We start from the raw sequence: 18,636 nt of genomic DNA, 5'->3' as shown, positions 1-18,636 counted from the left end.
TCTGCTTTCCAGGAAGTGGCCAAACATCTGCCTCCCAATGGGAAACAGGGAATTCATTCCTGTTTTTGCTTTGCTTGCGTGTGTAAGCTTTTGCTTTCCCCATTCAAATGCCATTATCTTGATCCACGAGCCTTCCCGCCTTCCTTCTACTTTCTCTTTATCCCGAAGAAGAGGAGAGTGATCAAGCAGCAGTTGGGTGTTTGGGTTGACCTGGGTCAACAGCTACCTGCTGCACTGGCAAAACTGCAGTCAAGAAGTCAAAAGAAGCTGTTATTCCCCAGCAGTCAGCATTCATGATCCTGTATCCAAGTACTCCTCCCCCCCCGTCAGTGCCCAGTAAATGAGATACTGATAAAATAGCAAAAATACAGCAGAAGGTCACTTAGTTGATTACAGGGCTAGTGCATATGGAATACAAGGAGAAGCTACACAGAACTGGGCTTTTTAATCCTGGAAAGGCTACCGGGGGGGGGGGGGGGGGGGTGGGGGGGGGTGGGTGTGTAGGGGTGTGTCTAATTGCTGTCGTCTCCATAAAACCCACTTAAAGACAGCTGAAGACAGAAACAAACTTCTCAGAAGCACACAACAAAAAGATGTGAGGCAATCAAGAAGCTGCAGCACAGGCTGCATCACAGACATAGGGGAAGCAGGGAACCTATCTCTGTGGAAGAGGTGAAGCACTGGAACCAATTGTACATAGAGGAAGTAGAAACAGCACTGGAGATCTTCAAGAATCAGCTGGACAAGGTTCTGAGCAACCTTACCTATTTTGATGTTAGCCTGGCTTTGAGCCAAGGGTTGAGCCAAATGACGTCTAGAGGTTTCTTCCAACATAAAATATTATTTGATGGCAGTATAACAGAATATTTCTATACTCTTACTAGTGTATAGTGATGCATTTGGGATAGTCCTCCTGTTAAATGAAATATGTAGCTTCATGACAGGCTCAACCCAATTTAAGATGGGCTGCCAAAAGTTGTCCCACCTCCTCCCCAGCACTGCTACTGATGTGGCTAGACTTCCCTTCCTCCAGCACACAGTGGAATGAGCATCAGCACCACCAGGAGCTAGTGTGCTGCAGAATTAAGTAGCTAAGGAATACAGTATGCCTGTTAACATCAATCTGGGATTGCTTACTGACACCTTCAGCTAATGTCCAAGTAAAAGATTTATTTTTTATAAACTTGCAAGTTTATTTATAGAGTGGCAATAGTTCTCAGACACTGAGCTGCCATGGAAGTTCAATATCAGTATACTAATATAAACAGAAAACAGATACACCAGTGAAAAAGTAATTTGTTATTGTGACATCTGAAGCATTTATAAACCAAAATAACACTTAATCTCTAAATACCTAATTAGGCACTTAAGCACAAATAGGTGACAAAAGTTTAAAGATTAGATATATTAATGAAATGACTATAATTTGCCTTGGGTTAGTATTTTTATTCAAGCAGCTTGAAGAAAGTGTATAACCCTGCATTCAACAGCATTTTGGAGATACTAAGAGATATTACTACAGCATTTAAGTCATGTAACTCTGTGAAGTGCTTTTTCTTTAAAAATTCACCACATTTGACTAACCAAGCAGGGCTAGTATCACAGCTAGTCAGAGTATCAAAACTTCATTATTTTGCAATACACTTTCTACTCAGTTTTTTCAGGAGTCAAGATATGCGTGTTTCTCTATGGTGACAGAATTCGTGTGTACCATATACCTAGAATTCTCATAAAAGCCCTCTCAGTAACATAACCACAAACACTCATAATAAATATGAGAAAAACAATTCAGTCACTTATTACAGAGTACCTAACATCAACAGCGAGTTCCTGGAAGATACATTCTCCTATTTTATTTAATGGAAATTAGAAACAGTTGTGTTTGGTTTGGCTTTTTATCTTTAACTGCAGGCTAAAAACTCCTGCAGCTTACCTAATAATCTTTGCAAAGTATGTAAGAAAGTGACACCTTACTCAATGTCCCACACCGAAAGGAGACTCATTTTTGCACTCCTGAATGCAGAGTTCAGCCAGATTTTCTAATGAGTGCATTTGTAAAATTTCCTCCTTTATCCCAGTACGAGTAAGTTTTCCATACAGTAAAATGGGAACTAACTCTATTTTAGAAAGTTTCAGACAGAAGCAAGCAGTATTAAGTATTTCATGTGACAGCTGCATATAAAATGTCAAAGCTAGCTGTTCTGTCACAACCAAACCCTACCCAAACTTAGACAGGCTTTATTGTATATTCCTCAATCATCTAGTAAAGGATGCTATTTATTGCCTGCTACTTAAATGCGAGCCTTGATTTCAGCTTCACTACTGCCAATAATTTGAACAGACAGTCTTATTGGCTCAGTAACTATTTATGTGTAACATAAATGCATAAATACATTTATTATGTATTCATAAAGAGACATGACAGTTCTAGTTCTTCTCAGACTAGAAAAACAGCAGTGTATCAGTTCCGAATTTGAAAGAATGGTGGGCGGTTTTTGTTTGCTTAGTTTTAAATGAACGTCTAAGTTAATTGTTAGGTCATCACTTTGGCAAAAGAAAGTTTCACTAACTGCTGAGTATTTTCATCTCTCTTGCATGCTTTGTGTCCTTTGTGCGCTCCTCACAAAAAAAAAAAAAAGAAAAATACAGGGGAACACGTCCTATGAAAATCCAATTTAAAGCACAGAATTTTAGAACTTTTATTCACATAGTTCAGTAGGAATATAACTTCGCTTAAGTCTAATACTCTTATTACACCTGCTTGTTAGAAAGCAGGTAGATCCTTATGCTTCATTGTGCAGACTGACCAAGTGTGGAAGCAAAGCACGTCCAACTTCATCAGCACAACTGAATGCAGGAAACAGCAGAACCACATCTTCCCCCATAGATTCTACTATAATCTGCTGGGTCTTCTGCCTCCAAGTTTAGTCCCCAGACTCTATCTCCACACGTCAATACTTCCACAGCTACTATTGGTGTTATCCAAAGCAGTCGTTTACTAGATCCAGCATGAGTTACGACAGCACTCTCTGAACTCATACCTAGCACATAAACCCAGGCCTGTGGCGAACCCTGCGGCACCATCCATGACATAGTTAATCTGAAACTCGGCTAAATAAGAAGGACTAAATTTGTATTATCATTCTTCTTTCAAAGCCAGCTTTCAACTTCGTAAATAGAAAAATCAAAGCATCTTCATGTTCAAAAAGCCAACCAAAAAAACTATTTAACCTCACGTATAGTGCTCTGAAGGAACCGAGCTAAAGCAACATTTGATTCTCCAAGCTGCTATTTGGCCAATTACACAAGAACCTACTGAAAAATATTTAAGAGACATACTCAGTTGGACCTGATGATCTTAAGGGTCTTTTACAAACTAAATGATTCTATGGTTCTATGATCCCACGACTCACTACTATGAAATTGTAGCAAACATCATTTTAGACAGATTCATTACTCTTTTACTTTCTAAATGGAGCAGGTCTGTGTTTAAAACAAATTGAAATAAGCATTTTATAATTTGATTAAAAATATCAGGTCAGCAAAAATGTTACTTTAAACCCTCATAGTGTCTCATGATTTCTTATCCCACACACTGCCTACATAGCAAGCATTCCAGAACTACAGATTTCTGGAACAAATGTTTTATGCACCCAAGCACAGAAACTGCTGTTTCTAAGTGCTGAGATCTTAATAGTAACATTTCTAACCTGAGAAGCATTTGCTAATTGCTTTCTGAAGTAACTAATGAAACACCAAAATAAAGAGTAATGCAAACTTCAAGTCCACAGTATCCCTCTTTAGAGGAAACCAACTGTCAAGTACAACAATTCCTAACAGCACAAATATATTCCTTGCAACACTAACACAGAAAAAACTGTTGACTAAATTTGGGTAAAAAAGAACCCAAACCAACCTAGATTAAGAGCAGAGTTAGATAAAGACTTAAGAGTAGAATGGGGCTGGCTTTGAACCACAACTAAGTGGGACACAAAGGCCCACAAACAAGTAGAATAGTCTTGCCTCCTTGCCAGGAAAGAGTTCAAGTATGGACAAGAGTAATTAATATAAAACTTTCAATGAATGCTCACCAGCTTTTCAAACTGTAAAACAGGAGACTTGCACCAGGTTAAACACACACACGTGCAAAACTTAAAACAAAACACATTGACTCCAAAATTGCTGGATTCACCTACTGTCAAGTCCTCTCCCCACAACTCTATCTAGTCTCCTGTCAGATGTGAATATTTCACAGTATAAAACACAAGATGAACAATGCCTGTTGCTCAGCTGCCACTGGTCACAACACAAGGTATGTGCTCAGTTTCTGCTTCTGCTACGGGGCCAGTAATCTCTTTATGAAAGCACATGACAAGCAGATAGCTTAGAAGTATAATCTCTTAAATTTATCGCCTCATGACACATTAGCAGACATGAGATTTAAATCAGAATTCAAGCTGCTAATCATTGTTACTATATTCAAAATACTTTAATGCTAGAACAAGAAATCCAGTGAAACTTGTTGCTACACATCCACTAGACAAGTTACCACTAAATGAAACACTCTGACACCAGCACCCACACTGCTCTGTCTCCCTGCAAAATTTTGTTTTGTCTTGTCTCCCCACTGCGCCTTTTTGAAGTCACCCAGCAGTTCCACTTCTTATCTACCATCTTGTATTCTAATTCTGGGGAGGCTTCTGTCACTGACAGAGTTTACGTTCCTTTTCCCCTTCCCAACAGTTTTCATATCGTCACCCAAAGGTTGATAGTACTTATCTCTTATAAGGTGGCATTAGTCTCAGGATTTCCATAGCTACTGGAATTTGAACGTGCCAGGAAACTTTGAACGAGTTAAGAAAGAGGGTGTGTGAATAATATCTGGAAGAACGTATTTCAGTAACTACGCCATGTAGTAATAGAGTGTGAATCCCAGACTACATTACTGGGTGAAGCCACAAGAGTGACAGATTCTGAAATCATGACACTGACTCTGAGACAACTCTCAAGGTTTCAGTAGCTGCATGCTGGCTTAGTCCTACAGAAGCAGCATCATTTAAACCTATAAGCCACTGTCACTGTTGTAAATTCCCTAACAAATCAAGAATTAATTACAAGTAATTTTTGTCTTTCCTAGGTCTTCAGTATTGCTCTTAGTAGATGTTTGAAATCAATAGGACACATAAAATATATACAAACGTAATTTAAGAAACCATTAATATAAAACAGTACCTCAAGAAACAATGCCATAACAACTCACATGAGCGTCCCGTGTGTTTATTCAGGTCTAGACCTCCAATAAATTGCTTTAAGCTTCTTAGATACCTAGCCTATAGTAAACATATAAGCAAGCAATAAAGACTGTATTAATTAGTTTAGTACTGGAACAACAAAGGAAAACTATGAGTTTATATTCAGCATAACCTCTGGAACTCAGTGAATTCAAAAAATAAAATTTAATGGGGAAGTGAGCAGAGTGCACACTCCATTTTGCAAACCTTGAGGTAACTTTTATTCATACCTTTATCTTTAGAAGTATGACTTGAGTTTCCAGCTATTTCAGATTTTCTATTAGTGCTTAAAATCTCTTTATGACAAAGGTTTTATGAAATCTTTTTGTTTAGAATTTGATGTATGTGATAAGCAGACACCTTAGCAGAAATTTTATTATGTGCAATTTTATGTACGACACACTTGAACGCATGCAGCTTTTGAATACAAATTGTATCTAGGTCTTCAAAGCTGTCCTTATATTTATATTCCTCAACTGTTTCAAATTACTGGTTGTACAGCTATGGCTATATAGTAGGAATCCTTTATCATTATGTGTGTCACTTATACCATATCCATGTTGTGGACTCATTGTCTTGCTGTACAGGACAGCATCAGTGCAATCAAGTGTCATGTTTCAGAAACTTTGTGAAACATTCAAAAGGAAATCTGGCACCTTGGAATTGAATCTACTTTAAGGCTATTGTTAAGAACGTACAAGAGATCTCTTAAAAAACAGTATCATTGCCTTACAGAGGGACAGTGCCGTTTTACTTTAAAATCAGAAGTATTTTCTTCAATTAAGATATAAGCATAGCTTCCTTTGTGTGAGGTGCCAAAGCCAGCAGGACCATGACAAACTGAGACTCAAAGGTTTGGAAATAAACCTCTTACTTATGCCAGAAATTAAACAAGGGAATGGATGCACATTTAGAGATGAAAACCACATAGTAACCATGCTTGCTGCCTGACAGCTATATGCCACACTACTAGTGGCTGAAACATTTGTGGATCCAGGTTACTTAACATGTCAATGCTGACGGCAGCTTGGTAAGATTATCAGTTGACTACCTGAATGTATCAAAAGCCAGCCTCCACGCTACTATCCTCTAAAAGATTTGGGAATCTCCTCAAAATTCAAAGCCCAGAAACTTGTTAAGTGTTTCTAACGGAACTTCACTAATCACAAATAACTAACCTTCTCTTCAAAATTAAAATAAGATTTAAATTTGTTGTTTACAGAAGTTGAAGTGGTTACCTTTTTCCATACATAATAGTATGCCCAGAAACAATCACTACGTAATTTCAAATAATGGTATGAAATATGACTAAAGACCTTCTAGAACAGGAGTTTGAGTATTACATATGACCACACTACATGAGAGATAAGCTGAGTGCTCCAACAGAAAGAGCCACCTCCTTCGCTCTGGCACTGTTTACCAAGACAGTTACTGTCAATTTCTGCCAACGGAGCACACTAGGCCTTACCCAGACCTCCAATAACCTCTTGAAATCCAGAGTGCCCTGACATTTTTCTTCACAGTGTGGTTGGCCTTCACATTCTTTTACTGTTCACTCAGCTATCAATACAGTGTGCAAAGACGGCAGGTTCAGTGACTGAGATACCAGACACAACTTCCACTACCAAGCAGACTACCATTAATCACAACCAAAGCTACTGTACAGAAAATTCCCCACTGCAACAGAGACATACTTAATACAAGTTATTCTGGTGGAGTGATACAACAAAAGAACTTGGAATTCTCAGCATATTTTCATCTTAGGCTCTACTAGGAATGCAGGACAACACTACTGTTGTAACTAGCTACAATTGTGAGAGTCCACAGTCCCTGCTACCTCATATTACTATGTAACTGTACAAAGAGTTGGGAAAAATCAAAAAGCAAAGTACATGCATCTCTATCAAAACAGGAAACAGATCTCTCACGTAAATCTCAACTGATTTTGTTCAAAGCTCTACTTGTCCTGTAACACTAAGGCATTATTTGCTAACGAGATAAATGGGTACTGTCAAAGTTATACCAAAATAAATGCAGTTACACCAAAAGTTAGCCCATTATTGAAAAAGCAGTGCAATGAACTTTAGCTCAGATAAATTCTCAGTCTTCATCCACATCTAACTTAAGCGTTTTTCATCTTGTAGTTCAAGGACTAAGATCCACAAAAATAAGGAAAATAAGCATATTGATAGTTGACCTAAATTCACTACAAAAAGGTCTCCATTTTCAACAAAAAATTGTGAAGACTTCATTTAACATTTCAAACTGTGTCACTTTAAAAGATCTAGCTATCCAGACCGATCTTTTTCAAAAGCACACATTTTGAGAACCCTTATTTGTATTTGAACCAGGGAAGAAAATTCACATGTATATTGAACCATATTCTTTTGTTACATGCACATGCATTTTCCACACAAAGCTACCTACAAGCAGAATATTATTTGTGGCTAGCAGTACTGAAACAAAAATCTCGCTTTTGTTGTCGTTTAAACAGGTTTTGTAATTAACTGGTCTCAAATTAAACTGAGAAAGCTCTGAAGTAGATAAAAGTTTCAACCCATTCAACTAGACAGTTGCACCCAAACAAATCCAGAAGCAAGGAATAAGATACCCACATAAACTACAGCTTGTTAGGCCTCAAACAAGCACGTGTCAAAGCCTGATCTAATCTAACCCCAAAAGGTCCTACGCACCAGAAAAGAGACAGAGAAAATAACCTAGGTAGTCTCTCATCTAGGAATTAAATGACAGCCTTTGCTGAGGCACTAAAGCTCATTAGAAGGAATCCCTGTCAATGACTTTAAGGGCTTTAGAAAGCATACAATGGTCTTCCTAACAGTTTACCGGATTTATTAAGGATCAGTAACTGAATCTGCATACAGCTGAGAAATCCACTTTCAAAACGCTTCAAGAAATACTTAATACACCAAGAACACAGATCACACTTAAATGAGACTTAGCAGCTTATTTTCAGTCCACCCTGGTACAGTACATCACTGGTAGATTCTGAAATCAATGACCATTCAAAGTAACAGTTAATTAAATAAAATCTATAAATTGTCAAGACAACAGTCTTATTTACTCCCAATGTTGTTATTGCAAGACATCTATCTTCAGTCATACCAAGTTTTAAACTGCATTCCAATACCACATTCACACTGTATTGTTTATAATATTAGTACAACTTCACTGTTTTAACTGAAGACTAATGTCTCCATTCTCCTTTCTACTGTTTGGACACCGAGCTGGCAGTTATGCTTCTTGTCCACAACCATCCTGCATTCTTCACAAAGCGCTAGGTAGAAGAGGATTCTTCCTAGTCAAGCCTATGACCCATAAGTTAGAATATCATAAGGAAACACACGTCTGAGACTCCTTGGACGTGGAACTAAGAGAAATTCGTACCTCCATTTTGCGATCAAATGCCCTAATCAACACACTCCTTGAGAAAGCCTGGCACTACCTCCTACTCCAGCAATGAGGTTTTAAATTACGTGGGTTTTGAATAGAGTTTAACATGTCTACCAACTGCACCTCACAAGTGAACGCAATTTCACGTGACTCCTAATGCGATTCTACAGTAAACTGTGACACAGAAATGCAGAAATCGAAAGAATCCTATTCTGCACCGATTCTCCCCTCCACCCGCTGCTATGCACTTCCAGTACTCCATCTGCATAAGGCATATATCTCTGCTCCTCATCATGCTTTTATTCAGGTCCTCCCCAGACTGTTGTGAAATACCGGTTAAATTGACCACTCTAGCAGCAAAGGAAGACCAAACAGAACAGCCAATTTAACTATTAAACCATCACAAAACTGAATTAAGCATTTGAAAGTGCCAGGGAGAGGGCAAAACCATTCAGCCAGATGCTGCAAGGGCACTCTCCCGTTTTAGCAACACAGAGCTTCTAGAATTGCTCAACTGCTTATTAGACAACATGCACTGCTTATTTCCAGCATTCTGATATGGATTTAGAAAGCGGGCAAGAACCTCCTGAGTTTTACTGGAAAGTATTAAAAAAACACCCAGATATTCAGAATATCCTTATGACTGTAACGGGTAACAACTCATATTATGAGCCAAACAACTAACAGCTTCATCCATGTAAAAAAAAACAACCAACATACAGTTCTAAGCAAGAAATTACTTTATCAACTTTACGAAAGGAAGATGGGATACAGTAGCCATTTGATTCCAACAGTATTCTCATTCCAAGAAACAGTCCATATTAAATATCAGAAGATATTAAGAATTATAAACCTGCTTCACAGCTTCAACAGGAATTTTCATTACAGTACATTGATTTCTTCTTTAAAAGCAATCTGTTTAGAGCAACGATTGTAAAGACTTCCTGTCCATTCTGGTTGCCTAGATACTGTTGTATTTCACTACAGATTTCATCAGGTACCTTTTGCTAAGTATACCACAAACCTCAAATGCAATACTCCATTTCTAAAAGGCATACATGAAAAAGTAATGAGGTACAGTTTATTTCATAAATCAAAGCACTGTAACTTCAAGTGGTGTTACTTTAAATATGTAGCTTTATGAAAAGTATTTTCTAATTCCAATATCAATTTAGATACATATAATATTGCAGTTTACACGCATCTCTAAATATAAACATGTAACAACCATATAAAGATATAGATATACGTCAACACCACTACTTGATTTATTAAATTGATACCTAAACATGCAAGAAATTATCTTATTCAGAGCTTCAGTGACCCTTCAATTACCAAAGCCAGGAAAGGAAAGCAATTTATTTGCCTATGTTTTACAACAAATCTCTTATTTACAGAATTGGTTCTTAAATGCTCTACGTCAATTACTCCCATCAGCTGAGATCCTGAAAGAATGAAATCAAGAGAAATTTTTAAAAATTACACAGAAACATAGTTTTCAAGGAAAGAGCTAGCCATCAATTAAACCATCAATTAAAAAGATCGGCAATTCATCAATTAGCCATCAATTAAACCAAAGTGGAAAGGAAAGCAAAAATTTGACCTGAACAGATAACATATGTTCAAATCAAGGAATAACACATAGGTGATTTTTAAGCCATTTTGCTGGGACAGTATGAACAGATACATGATACTTTACCTCCTGTTAAATATTCAAGCTATAGATTAATTCCGGAGATTTTGAAGCTGGCTCCACAGCTTTGCAATTCCAAGGGCAAAGCCACAACAGTGGGAAATGTCTTCCAAAGCCCCAACTCTAACACTTCTTACAGCATAGTGAAAGGGTTATGGGCAGTCACAAACATGGGTAATTAGTCTATGACACCATATCATTCCTTCATTTCCCACTCTGATTCTCGTCAAACAAATCTTATTTTGTCTTGTCGGCTCCTACTCAAGGGACAAGGAGAACAAAATATGCTCAGCATTAAGAAGAGACGAGTTCACATCTTTTATTGCAAAAGCATACATTCCTAGTACACAAAAGTGTCCTGGCAAAACCCGTTTATTTTTCTCTTAATCGACTGATAAATTTCAATATCTTAATTATCCTTCACTAAGCAATCTTACTAAGTCAAACCACTCCAAAAACTCTCCATTTTTCTGAATAGTGTGCTCAAAACTTCTTGCTCTCAAGATTAAAGCAGTTCCAACTGCTCTCCGTATACCTTACCAACTTAAATACTTTTCGGACACAGAATCTCTCACCTGACGCCAACTTCCATTTACAGAACAACAAAACAGTAATTTACACAAAGCCTGAGGTAACAGTAGGACACTGAGCAAACACAGGCAATAAATAGAACAGCTGACCTCAGTAAAGCTGGACAATGACTAAGACTGAACCTCAGAATAGCAAGATTTCATCACTACAGGTTCTCCTATACACATCTTGCAAAAAACCTTTTAACAGCAAATTATCAAGTCAGTTCAGATACTTATTTCAGCATTTCCATGGCAGAAAAACTTCACACTTAACATTGCGCTTTTCTACTTCCAGTTTTCTACCTTGACATCTGCTGGATAGAATATGACAGGAAACTCTGCAGACATCCACCAAGCTCAGCAGCAAAACTGACTTCAGAATTTTATGCCCTTTGAACCCGGACTCACGGTTTGGTTTCAAAATACTTAGTTAGACTTCAGGATGTGCAGACTACTCAACTCTTCCTTCTCAGAAGACCAAAACAACTAAAGAGTAACACGTGGCAGGAAAAGAACAATCCACTTTGGTGATATGATCATATAAATCAGCACAGCCTAACTCGTTGTAGCACAACACCGGAGTTCAAGTTGTGGTAACACAACTGCTACACAAGGAGCTATACCATAAACTTTAGTTCTCAAGTGAGTTAAAAATAACTTCACAAAAGGAGGTTTGCTTAAATACACGATCATTTCAGTAATATAATCTGTAGGACTGAAGTAAACTGTCCTATCAGCACAATGATGATATAACCGTGTTGCCAGAAAAACTAAGAAACTAATCAAATCAGTGTATTACAGAACTTACATACAGTCTTGAGGCACCACTGATGCTGGGAGTGAACAGCTTACCAAAAAGTACCTTACCAGTGGTTTCTGGTCTCTAATTCAGGGGGGGAACGAACACCAAAGCAGCATTATATTGTTTTTAAAAGACAACTTGAAGGAAAATAAATTTTTAAGCTTAAAATGTTTTCTAAAAATAAAATATAAAAAAAGCCTGAATGTCTGATACAAAAGATCATTTTTATATATCCATAACTACACTCTTTAAACAAGAGACAAAAAAGCCATGTCACCATTACTAGTATCATGGCATAGTACACAACACATGGTTTCTCTCTAGCTGTTTCTGAAACAACATGTACTGAAGGTAAATTTTTTCCTAAGAATGTTAAGGAATTAAAACCATGATACAATCGCAGAATGGGCTGGGTTGGAAGGGACCTTAAAAAGGAGTTCTAACCCCCCTGCCATGGCAGGGACACCTTCCACTAGATCAGGTTGCTCAAAGCCCCATCCAACCTGGCCTTGAACAGTGATTTTTCCAAAGAAAGTTCCAAAATGAAGATTTTAAAATAATAATTTTAACAACAGGTGACCTGAAATCACTGATTTGTATTGTAGTGCAGAAGTCTATACACACATTAAAAGCCAACATTATGACATTGTAAATCATTACATCAACATTCAAACAGAAAGAGATAAAGATAAAAGAACTCAAACTGCAATTATACAAACACAACCATTACTGAATGGCCATCTTCTCTGCACGTCCATGAGCTTCCTTTCACAAAAGCAAAGGGGATAATTACACTATGGAAATCTAATAATTTTGATTTTGTTCTTTGAAAATATTGTCACATTTAGTACAAAGGCTTGAGGATTTCATTAACTTAACTACCAAGTCAGATACAAAAGTCCACATAAAAAATATCCTGACGGCCAGAGTCCAACTGTACCATATTAAAATACAAGAGAGCTTCTAGTTCAGAACTCCTGCGAAACCTAAGCAGACAGGGGGGTGGCAGACAGACAAGACTAACAAGCAAAAAAAGAAATAAACCCAAACATTAAACACTTCTTTCAGGTATCACGAAACAGCTTTTAAATAAGCAGTAAACTCTGTAAATATCTATAGACAGCTGTCTCCGAAGGTGAGACAGGAAGTATTTTGTCAGAAATGTTTTGGACTAGGCTGGCATAGTCTCTGAAGTGTGCAATAGCTGTTTCTCAGAATAAGGCTTTTTTGAGAACTCCTGTAAGTTCAGACTTCTGAAGTCTTTTTTTTGCCTGCAAGGGTGGAGAAAGAGAATACTCTGGAGGAAAAGCAAGAGACATAATGGTACAAACAGCATGTATTTTTTTTTTTTTAGTCCAATATGCAGCCAGGTCTGGAGGAAGGCAGGTATTGCCAAGGACTGCGAGGATCACGCTGTTGAAAAGATGATTATGCAGTGAGAGTCGGTTGACTGAGCAGACAGAAAGATGCAGGTCTGTAACAAAAGAAAAGCAGCCAGAGAAAGATGCCCGAGATGTGAAGATCTGGAATAACAACCAAATTGTTCTAGTTACTGCCTTAAGGAACAGGAAGAACTGCAATGAAAAAGATTAAGAGCAGTATGCTGTCTTAAGTTAAAAACCAGGCATCTTTAAGAACGTGACATGTCAATGTTCCAGTACAAATTGCAAGGATCTATTCAGGAATGGAAATGTGACTCTTGGTGATGAGTATAAAGGTATCCATTGAACTGAAATCTACAAATGTGATTGTCCAGAAAGACAACGGATAATTACAGTTGTCAAATACATGGTCTGTGACCTCCTGGATCCCAGGACCCACTCCTAAGGAATGCTTAAGACATAGCTGCTGCCTTTTTCATTCAAGATAGTAAGAACCTGAACACTGAATTTGCTATATTAGGTGAAGAATGTGATAATCCACAAGACAAAGCGCTAATCCTATAAACTCATGCTGCCAGTTTGAATGTATTCATAAAACCTGATGAGTTAACCTCATACCAGAAGGCTTTCTACTAAATGAGGTACTGCCTGTTCTCCTGCAGTTGGCATAAATTCAGTCTTACATGCTTTAGCTAATTCAAGAGAAATGTACTTGCAAATCCACACCTGATCTGGATCACGTGTATATTAATGCAGTACACAGATCGATCGCAGAGAACTACCATCTCCCAACATGAGTAGAACTACATTCACTCTGCAAGCATCACTGGAATCTTTACTTGTTGAACACTAAAAGTTAAGATAAGGAGCTATGAAAGAGAAAAACAACTTGGGTCTACTGCTTCCTCTACTTGGAAGCCAGCCAAAATACACAATGCTTTTCAAAATCTCACTCGCACCAAGTATATGAGCTTACCTACAAGAAATGACAACAAATACCATAAGAATATTCAAACAATTAGGAACCAGAAGCTTAGGAACTATCAACTTGACACAAAATATTAAAGTGCTTAAGGAAAAGTACTTTTGTATGTTAAATTTTTAGTGTTGGACAATATACTAGAGTGCACTTATACTTTTTGTTGAGTTACCATGAAATTTAAGTATTTCTTTGTCACATATTGATTGAAAATAACTTTAAATGAAAGAAGCTCGCTTATTTAATGTTTTTTAAAAATAAAACCACCAAATTCCATGTATAAAGAAGTGTTTTCCATTTGTTTTACAAACTATATGCTCAAATTCAGCTTACTTCTAATAATGAGGATGGTGCTCAGAAATTTTCCAGAAAAGGTTCTCCTGCTGTTGGGAGCACACTGAAGTGCACGGACTTACAAGGTTAAAGTGTTGTTATACACGGATGGTGTTCCAAATCCAGTATTTTTATTCCAAATGACCTGCAGTCAAATTTGTACAAAATGATGCACCAATTTACTGATACAGCGAAAGAAGTGAGATAATCCAGGCCAACAATATTTTGCACAGCTGTGCAGTGTGTCTGCTTCTTCCTAGAGACACAACAACAAAACATAAATCTAACATGGATCAGTGATGTTGTTCATAAAGTCATGGTTTAGATACAGCAATGTCACATCTCTCAATTAAATCACCGCAACTTCCCATTTTAGAAAAAACTTTAGAAAAGCATATAATGGAACAAATTAAAGGCTAGAAATAGACTGACTTTATAAACACATCTTCCCTCAACTGAGCATTCTAGTTGAAGCTTCAGTAGGATCCTCTAATCACCAAACAAAAACATAGTTCTTAGAGATGCTGGAATAAATGTGCCTTGTTGGGTCAATAGGTATACAGCTACATGCTCTTTTTCTACGTAAGTGAAGTATTTTAGATGCCTCTCACACATTGCATTTCCCTGGCAGCAGACCACAATTTGTACTTTCATTTCAGTATCTTTTTAACAGAACAAGCCCATAAATAGATGCAGGAGTACAACCGATAAACTATGACATATGGGCTGAACAAGCAATTGGGAAAGTGAGCAGTGAGAAGACACTGACTCTAGTGGAAGTAACTTTAAATAGTTTTGCCAACGGATAAAGCATTCCTATAACATTTAAGAAATCTGACACAGTTGCAAGGAAAGTAACAGAAAAACGTTCATACACAAATGCATCCACAGGTGCATCACAAAACCTCACTCTGAGTTCAGTAAACATTTAGGTACTTTTGTGCAAATAATGACTTAAACACTGGTCCTAAAAGAAGTTAACCTCCTAGTTTTCACACCTCTTTTTAATAGGGGAGGCGGAAATATTAAACCAAGTGAAATACTGCTCAGAACACTATGAGAAAATACATGTAATTGAACATTTGTTCCATATGCTAAGATTTCATAGGATTCCAGCACAAAAATATACTTTCCTCAAAAGCTTTTAGGTATCAGAAACACAGAATTTACAAAATTAAAAACCAAAAGCTCATAACACAGGACTTTATACATTAAGAGAATTAAACAACTGAAAATAGTGACAAAAGTAATTCTCAAGTTTAAAGCATCTTTCTATTGATGTGGACTTTATCTGTACCCACCAAATATGATGAAAGATATGAAGATGACTACCAAATCACATGTACTAGAAGTTCCATACAGAACAGCAAAATACTGAAAAATTATCTTAAATGCCTTCCCAGAAGACACATAAAGCATTACTTTGCCACCTTTGAAAGAGACAGAAGCACCTTCTGCAGTACTGCTATTGATCACACAAGGGACAACCCTTCCATGGAACAATCTGAGCATTCCAAAAGTGTGCAGGACTAGGCACAGCATCCACCAAACACCTAACGCTCTCCAGAAAACAAACCAAAAAGAAAAGCTTTAATTGTTTCTTTCAGAAGTGACATTTTAAATCTATAAACACATTTCAGGACATTTGTTTTCCCATACTAGGTTTATTTCATCTCTTCACCTACACATTAAAATACTTCTGTTTCTTGTACCTTTCTGGACCTATTTTAGAATTCAATAACAGAAAGAAGCTATTTAAGAGGTCTACTACAATGTTTGTAGTGAATAGATCACCGTAGAAGAGCAATCTAGCAAAAACCAATGTCAAGGGGAGCAAGAAATTGGGCAGTTGTTTAAAAAGTTTGCCCAAAACTGTAGCTCTGGGAGGGAAAGGGCAGCACAAGGAAAGCTGCAACTCAACAGCTATTTAACTTTGGATTAGGAGTTACAGCTGGTCTGGTTTAGCTATATGGCACATGCTGCAAAACTCCCTACAACATTAGTACAATACAATTCTTGCAGCATTCAGCTGTCCACAAGTTGTACAGTAGTTTTAGTCCTGCACAAAGGTATTTCTAATAAAAACCTTCACTTCCTTTTTTCTTCTACATTTTTAAAAATAATCTTACTTACGTTTACACACATGCATATCACTTAAGATACACAAAAAAGCTAGCTTCAAGTACTTGCGAGCAAAACCGAAGAACACATGATAGCATATTACGTGAGTCACTACATTACGCATTTAGAACCCCCATCATGGTTGTACTTCCCGTTGTTAAGACTTCAGCAACATAAGCAACTTCCACCAAAAAAAACAAACACCCCACAACGCAAAAACTTAAATAGCGCTTTGCCTTGTGTTCCTTTGATGCTTTCTGCACTTCATTCTCACAGCAACAGTTGAGGAGATGTTCAGGTCTAAAAGAAACCTTAAGAGCAAACATCCTCCAACCTAAAATTTCCTTCCTCTGCGCAGAAGTACACAGAATCGACGCCAAAATTTGAGACGTTTTCCCCCCTCCATATGGAAGTTAGGGCTCGCTCTGAACAAGGGCCCCGGCACAAGCTATGCCGTGCCGCCTCCCCAGGACGGCCCCACCCCTAACCCTGCAAGAAGCCGAGGTGCCCACCTGCGCGAAGGGGCTGCTGTGCCTCCCCTCCCCCCGAAAACTTTTGAGGGGCCATAAGCACGTAACCCCACCAGGGCAGAGCGGCGCCCCCTCCGCCGCGTTACCGGAGGAAGGCATCCCCCTCCCAACCGCCCTCCACGCCCGAGGAGCGGGGCCCTCTGCGCGGCCATCCCCGGGTGCCACATTAGCTGCCAGCCGCCTCGGCGGGCACCCGCCCCGCCCTCGCCATCAAGGGGCCCTCACCGCCGGGCTGGGAGGCGAGGGGGCACCTCGCCTCGGGGCTGGGGGGGGGGAGCGGGCTGCTTCAGGGGGACCCTCGCCTCGCGGGAGCCCTTACCTAAGAGGAGCAGCTTGACCTCCCTGGCCGCCTTCTCGCCATCCTCTCGCAGGTTCCTGTCGATCATCTTGCTCCTCTCCACCGCCGCCTTGTCCTCGGCGCTCAGCGTGCAGCCCATTTTGGGAAGGGGGGCTGCTTTACTTCGCCGGGAGAAGAGAAGCAACGGAACGGCGGGGTTTCGCGCCCGGGGCCGCCGGAGAGGCGCTGAGGAGGGAGGGGGAGGGAGCGCCTCCCCGCTCGCTTTCTCCTTCCCCCCCTCCCTCACCTGAAACGCAACGGCGCAGGCACCGCTCGCCGAGGTTGCCTCACGCAGAAGCGGGCGGCGAGGAAGAAAGCGGAGAGCGGGCGGGCGAGGGGAGGGGAGGGAGGCTCGCCTGAGGGGGGGGCGGGCGACGGGAGGGGAAAGGAGGCTCGCCTGAGGGGGGGGGCGGGCGAGGGGAGGCTCGTCTGAGTGTGGGCGGGCAAGGGGAGGGGAGGGGAGGCTCGCCTGAGGGTGGGCGGGCAAGGGGAGGGGAGGGGAGGCTCGCCTGAGGGGGGGTGGGCGAGGGGAGGCTCGCCTGAGGCCACCCCGGGGAAGCGCGGAGGGAGAAGGCGGGCGGCTGCCGGGGGAGGCCACGCGCCCCGGGCTGACGCCGCTCCCGCCGTCGCGGCCCTCGCGCTCCCGCGGCACCGCCCCCGCCCCTCCGGAGGCGCTCGCTCGGTCGCGCGCACCGCCCACACGGGGGGGGGGGGGGGGGGGGCGGGCGGGGGAGTCGGGGAAAGCGCGCACAGCGGGAAGGGCGGGGCGACTGCGCGTGCGCACGGCATCCGCGAGCCGTTGCGGGGGGGGGGGGGGGGAGGAGGCGGGGAGGAGCGCAACAGGAGCGGGACGTAGATGAGGTTAAAAAGGGCGCTGCCGCTGCGTCTGCGTGACGCTATCGCGCGCGAGCCGCGGGGACCTGCTGGTGGTGGGGGGAAACCGCTGAGGGCTCGAGTTCAAACGGTTCTGTGCGGGAGGTTCCATCCCGCGGGGGGGGGGGGGGGGGGGCAGGGTTGTACCGACGCCCGCAGGGGCGGTTCGGGCCGCCCGCCGGGCGGTAAGGGAGCAGGCCGAGCAGGCCGCTCGCCACGGTCACCGCCGCGCCTGGGGGCCGCCGGCGGCTACCGGCATCCCCGCCGAGGTCCGTCAGAGGGCCTGGGAACCCAGCCCCCACCGGCGCTGGG

At 40.7% G+C, this 18,636-nt stretch overlaps 1 protein-coding gene across 1 annotated transcript in view; it reads right to left on the bottom strand.

Annotated features, from left to right (window-relative positions):
• The window catches only part of GNAI1 (G protein subunit alpha i1), a 35,712-nt gene extending 18,161 nt beyond the window's left edge, over positions 1 to 17,551 (bottom strand). Inside the window, exon 1 of the mRNA XM_009953146.2 lies at positions 17,434 to 17,551. Coding sequence (XP_009951448.1) covers positions 17,434 to 17,551 — 118 coding nt within the window. The remainder of the gene's footprint in view (positions 1 to 17,433) is intronic.
• Between the last annotated feature and the right edge of the window lie 1,085 nt (positions 17,552 to 18,636).

Source organism: Leptosomus discolor, chromosome 1 (genome assembly GCF_034619465.1).
Source record: "Leptosomus discolor isolate bLepDis1 chromosome 1, bLepDis1.hap2, whole genome shotgun sequence".
NCBI classification, from domain to species: domain Eukaryota; kingdom Metazoa; phylum Chordata; class Aves; order Leptosomiformes; family Leptosomidae; genus Leptosomus; species Leptosomus discolor.
This window is presented reverse-complemented; position numbering and strand designations above follow the sequence as displayed.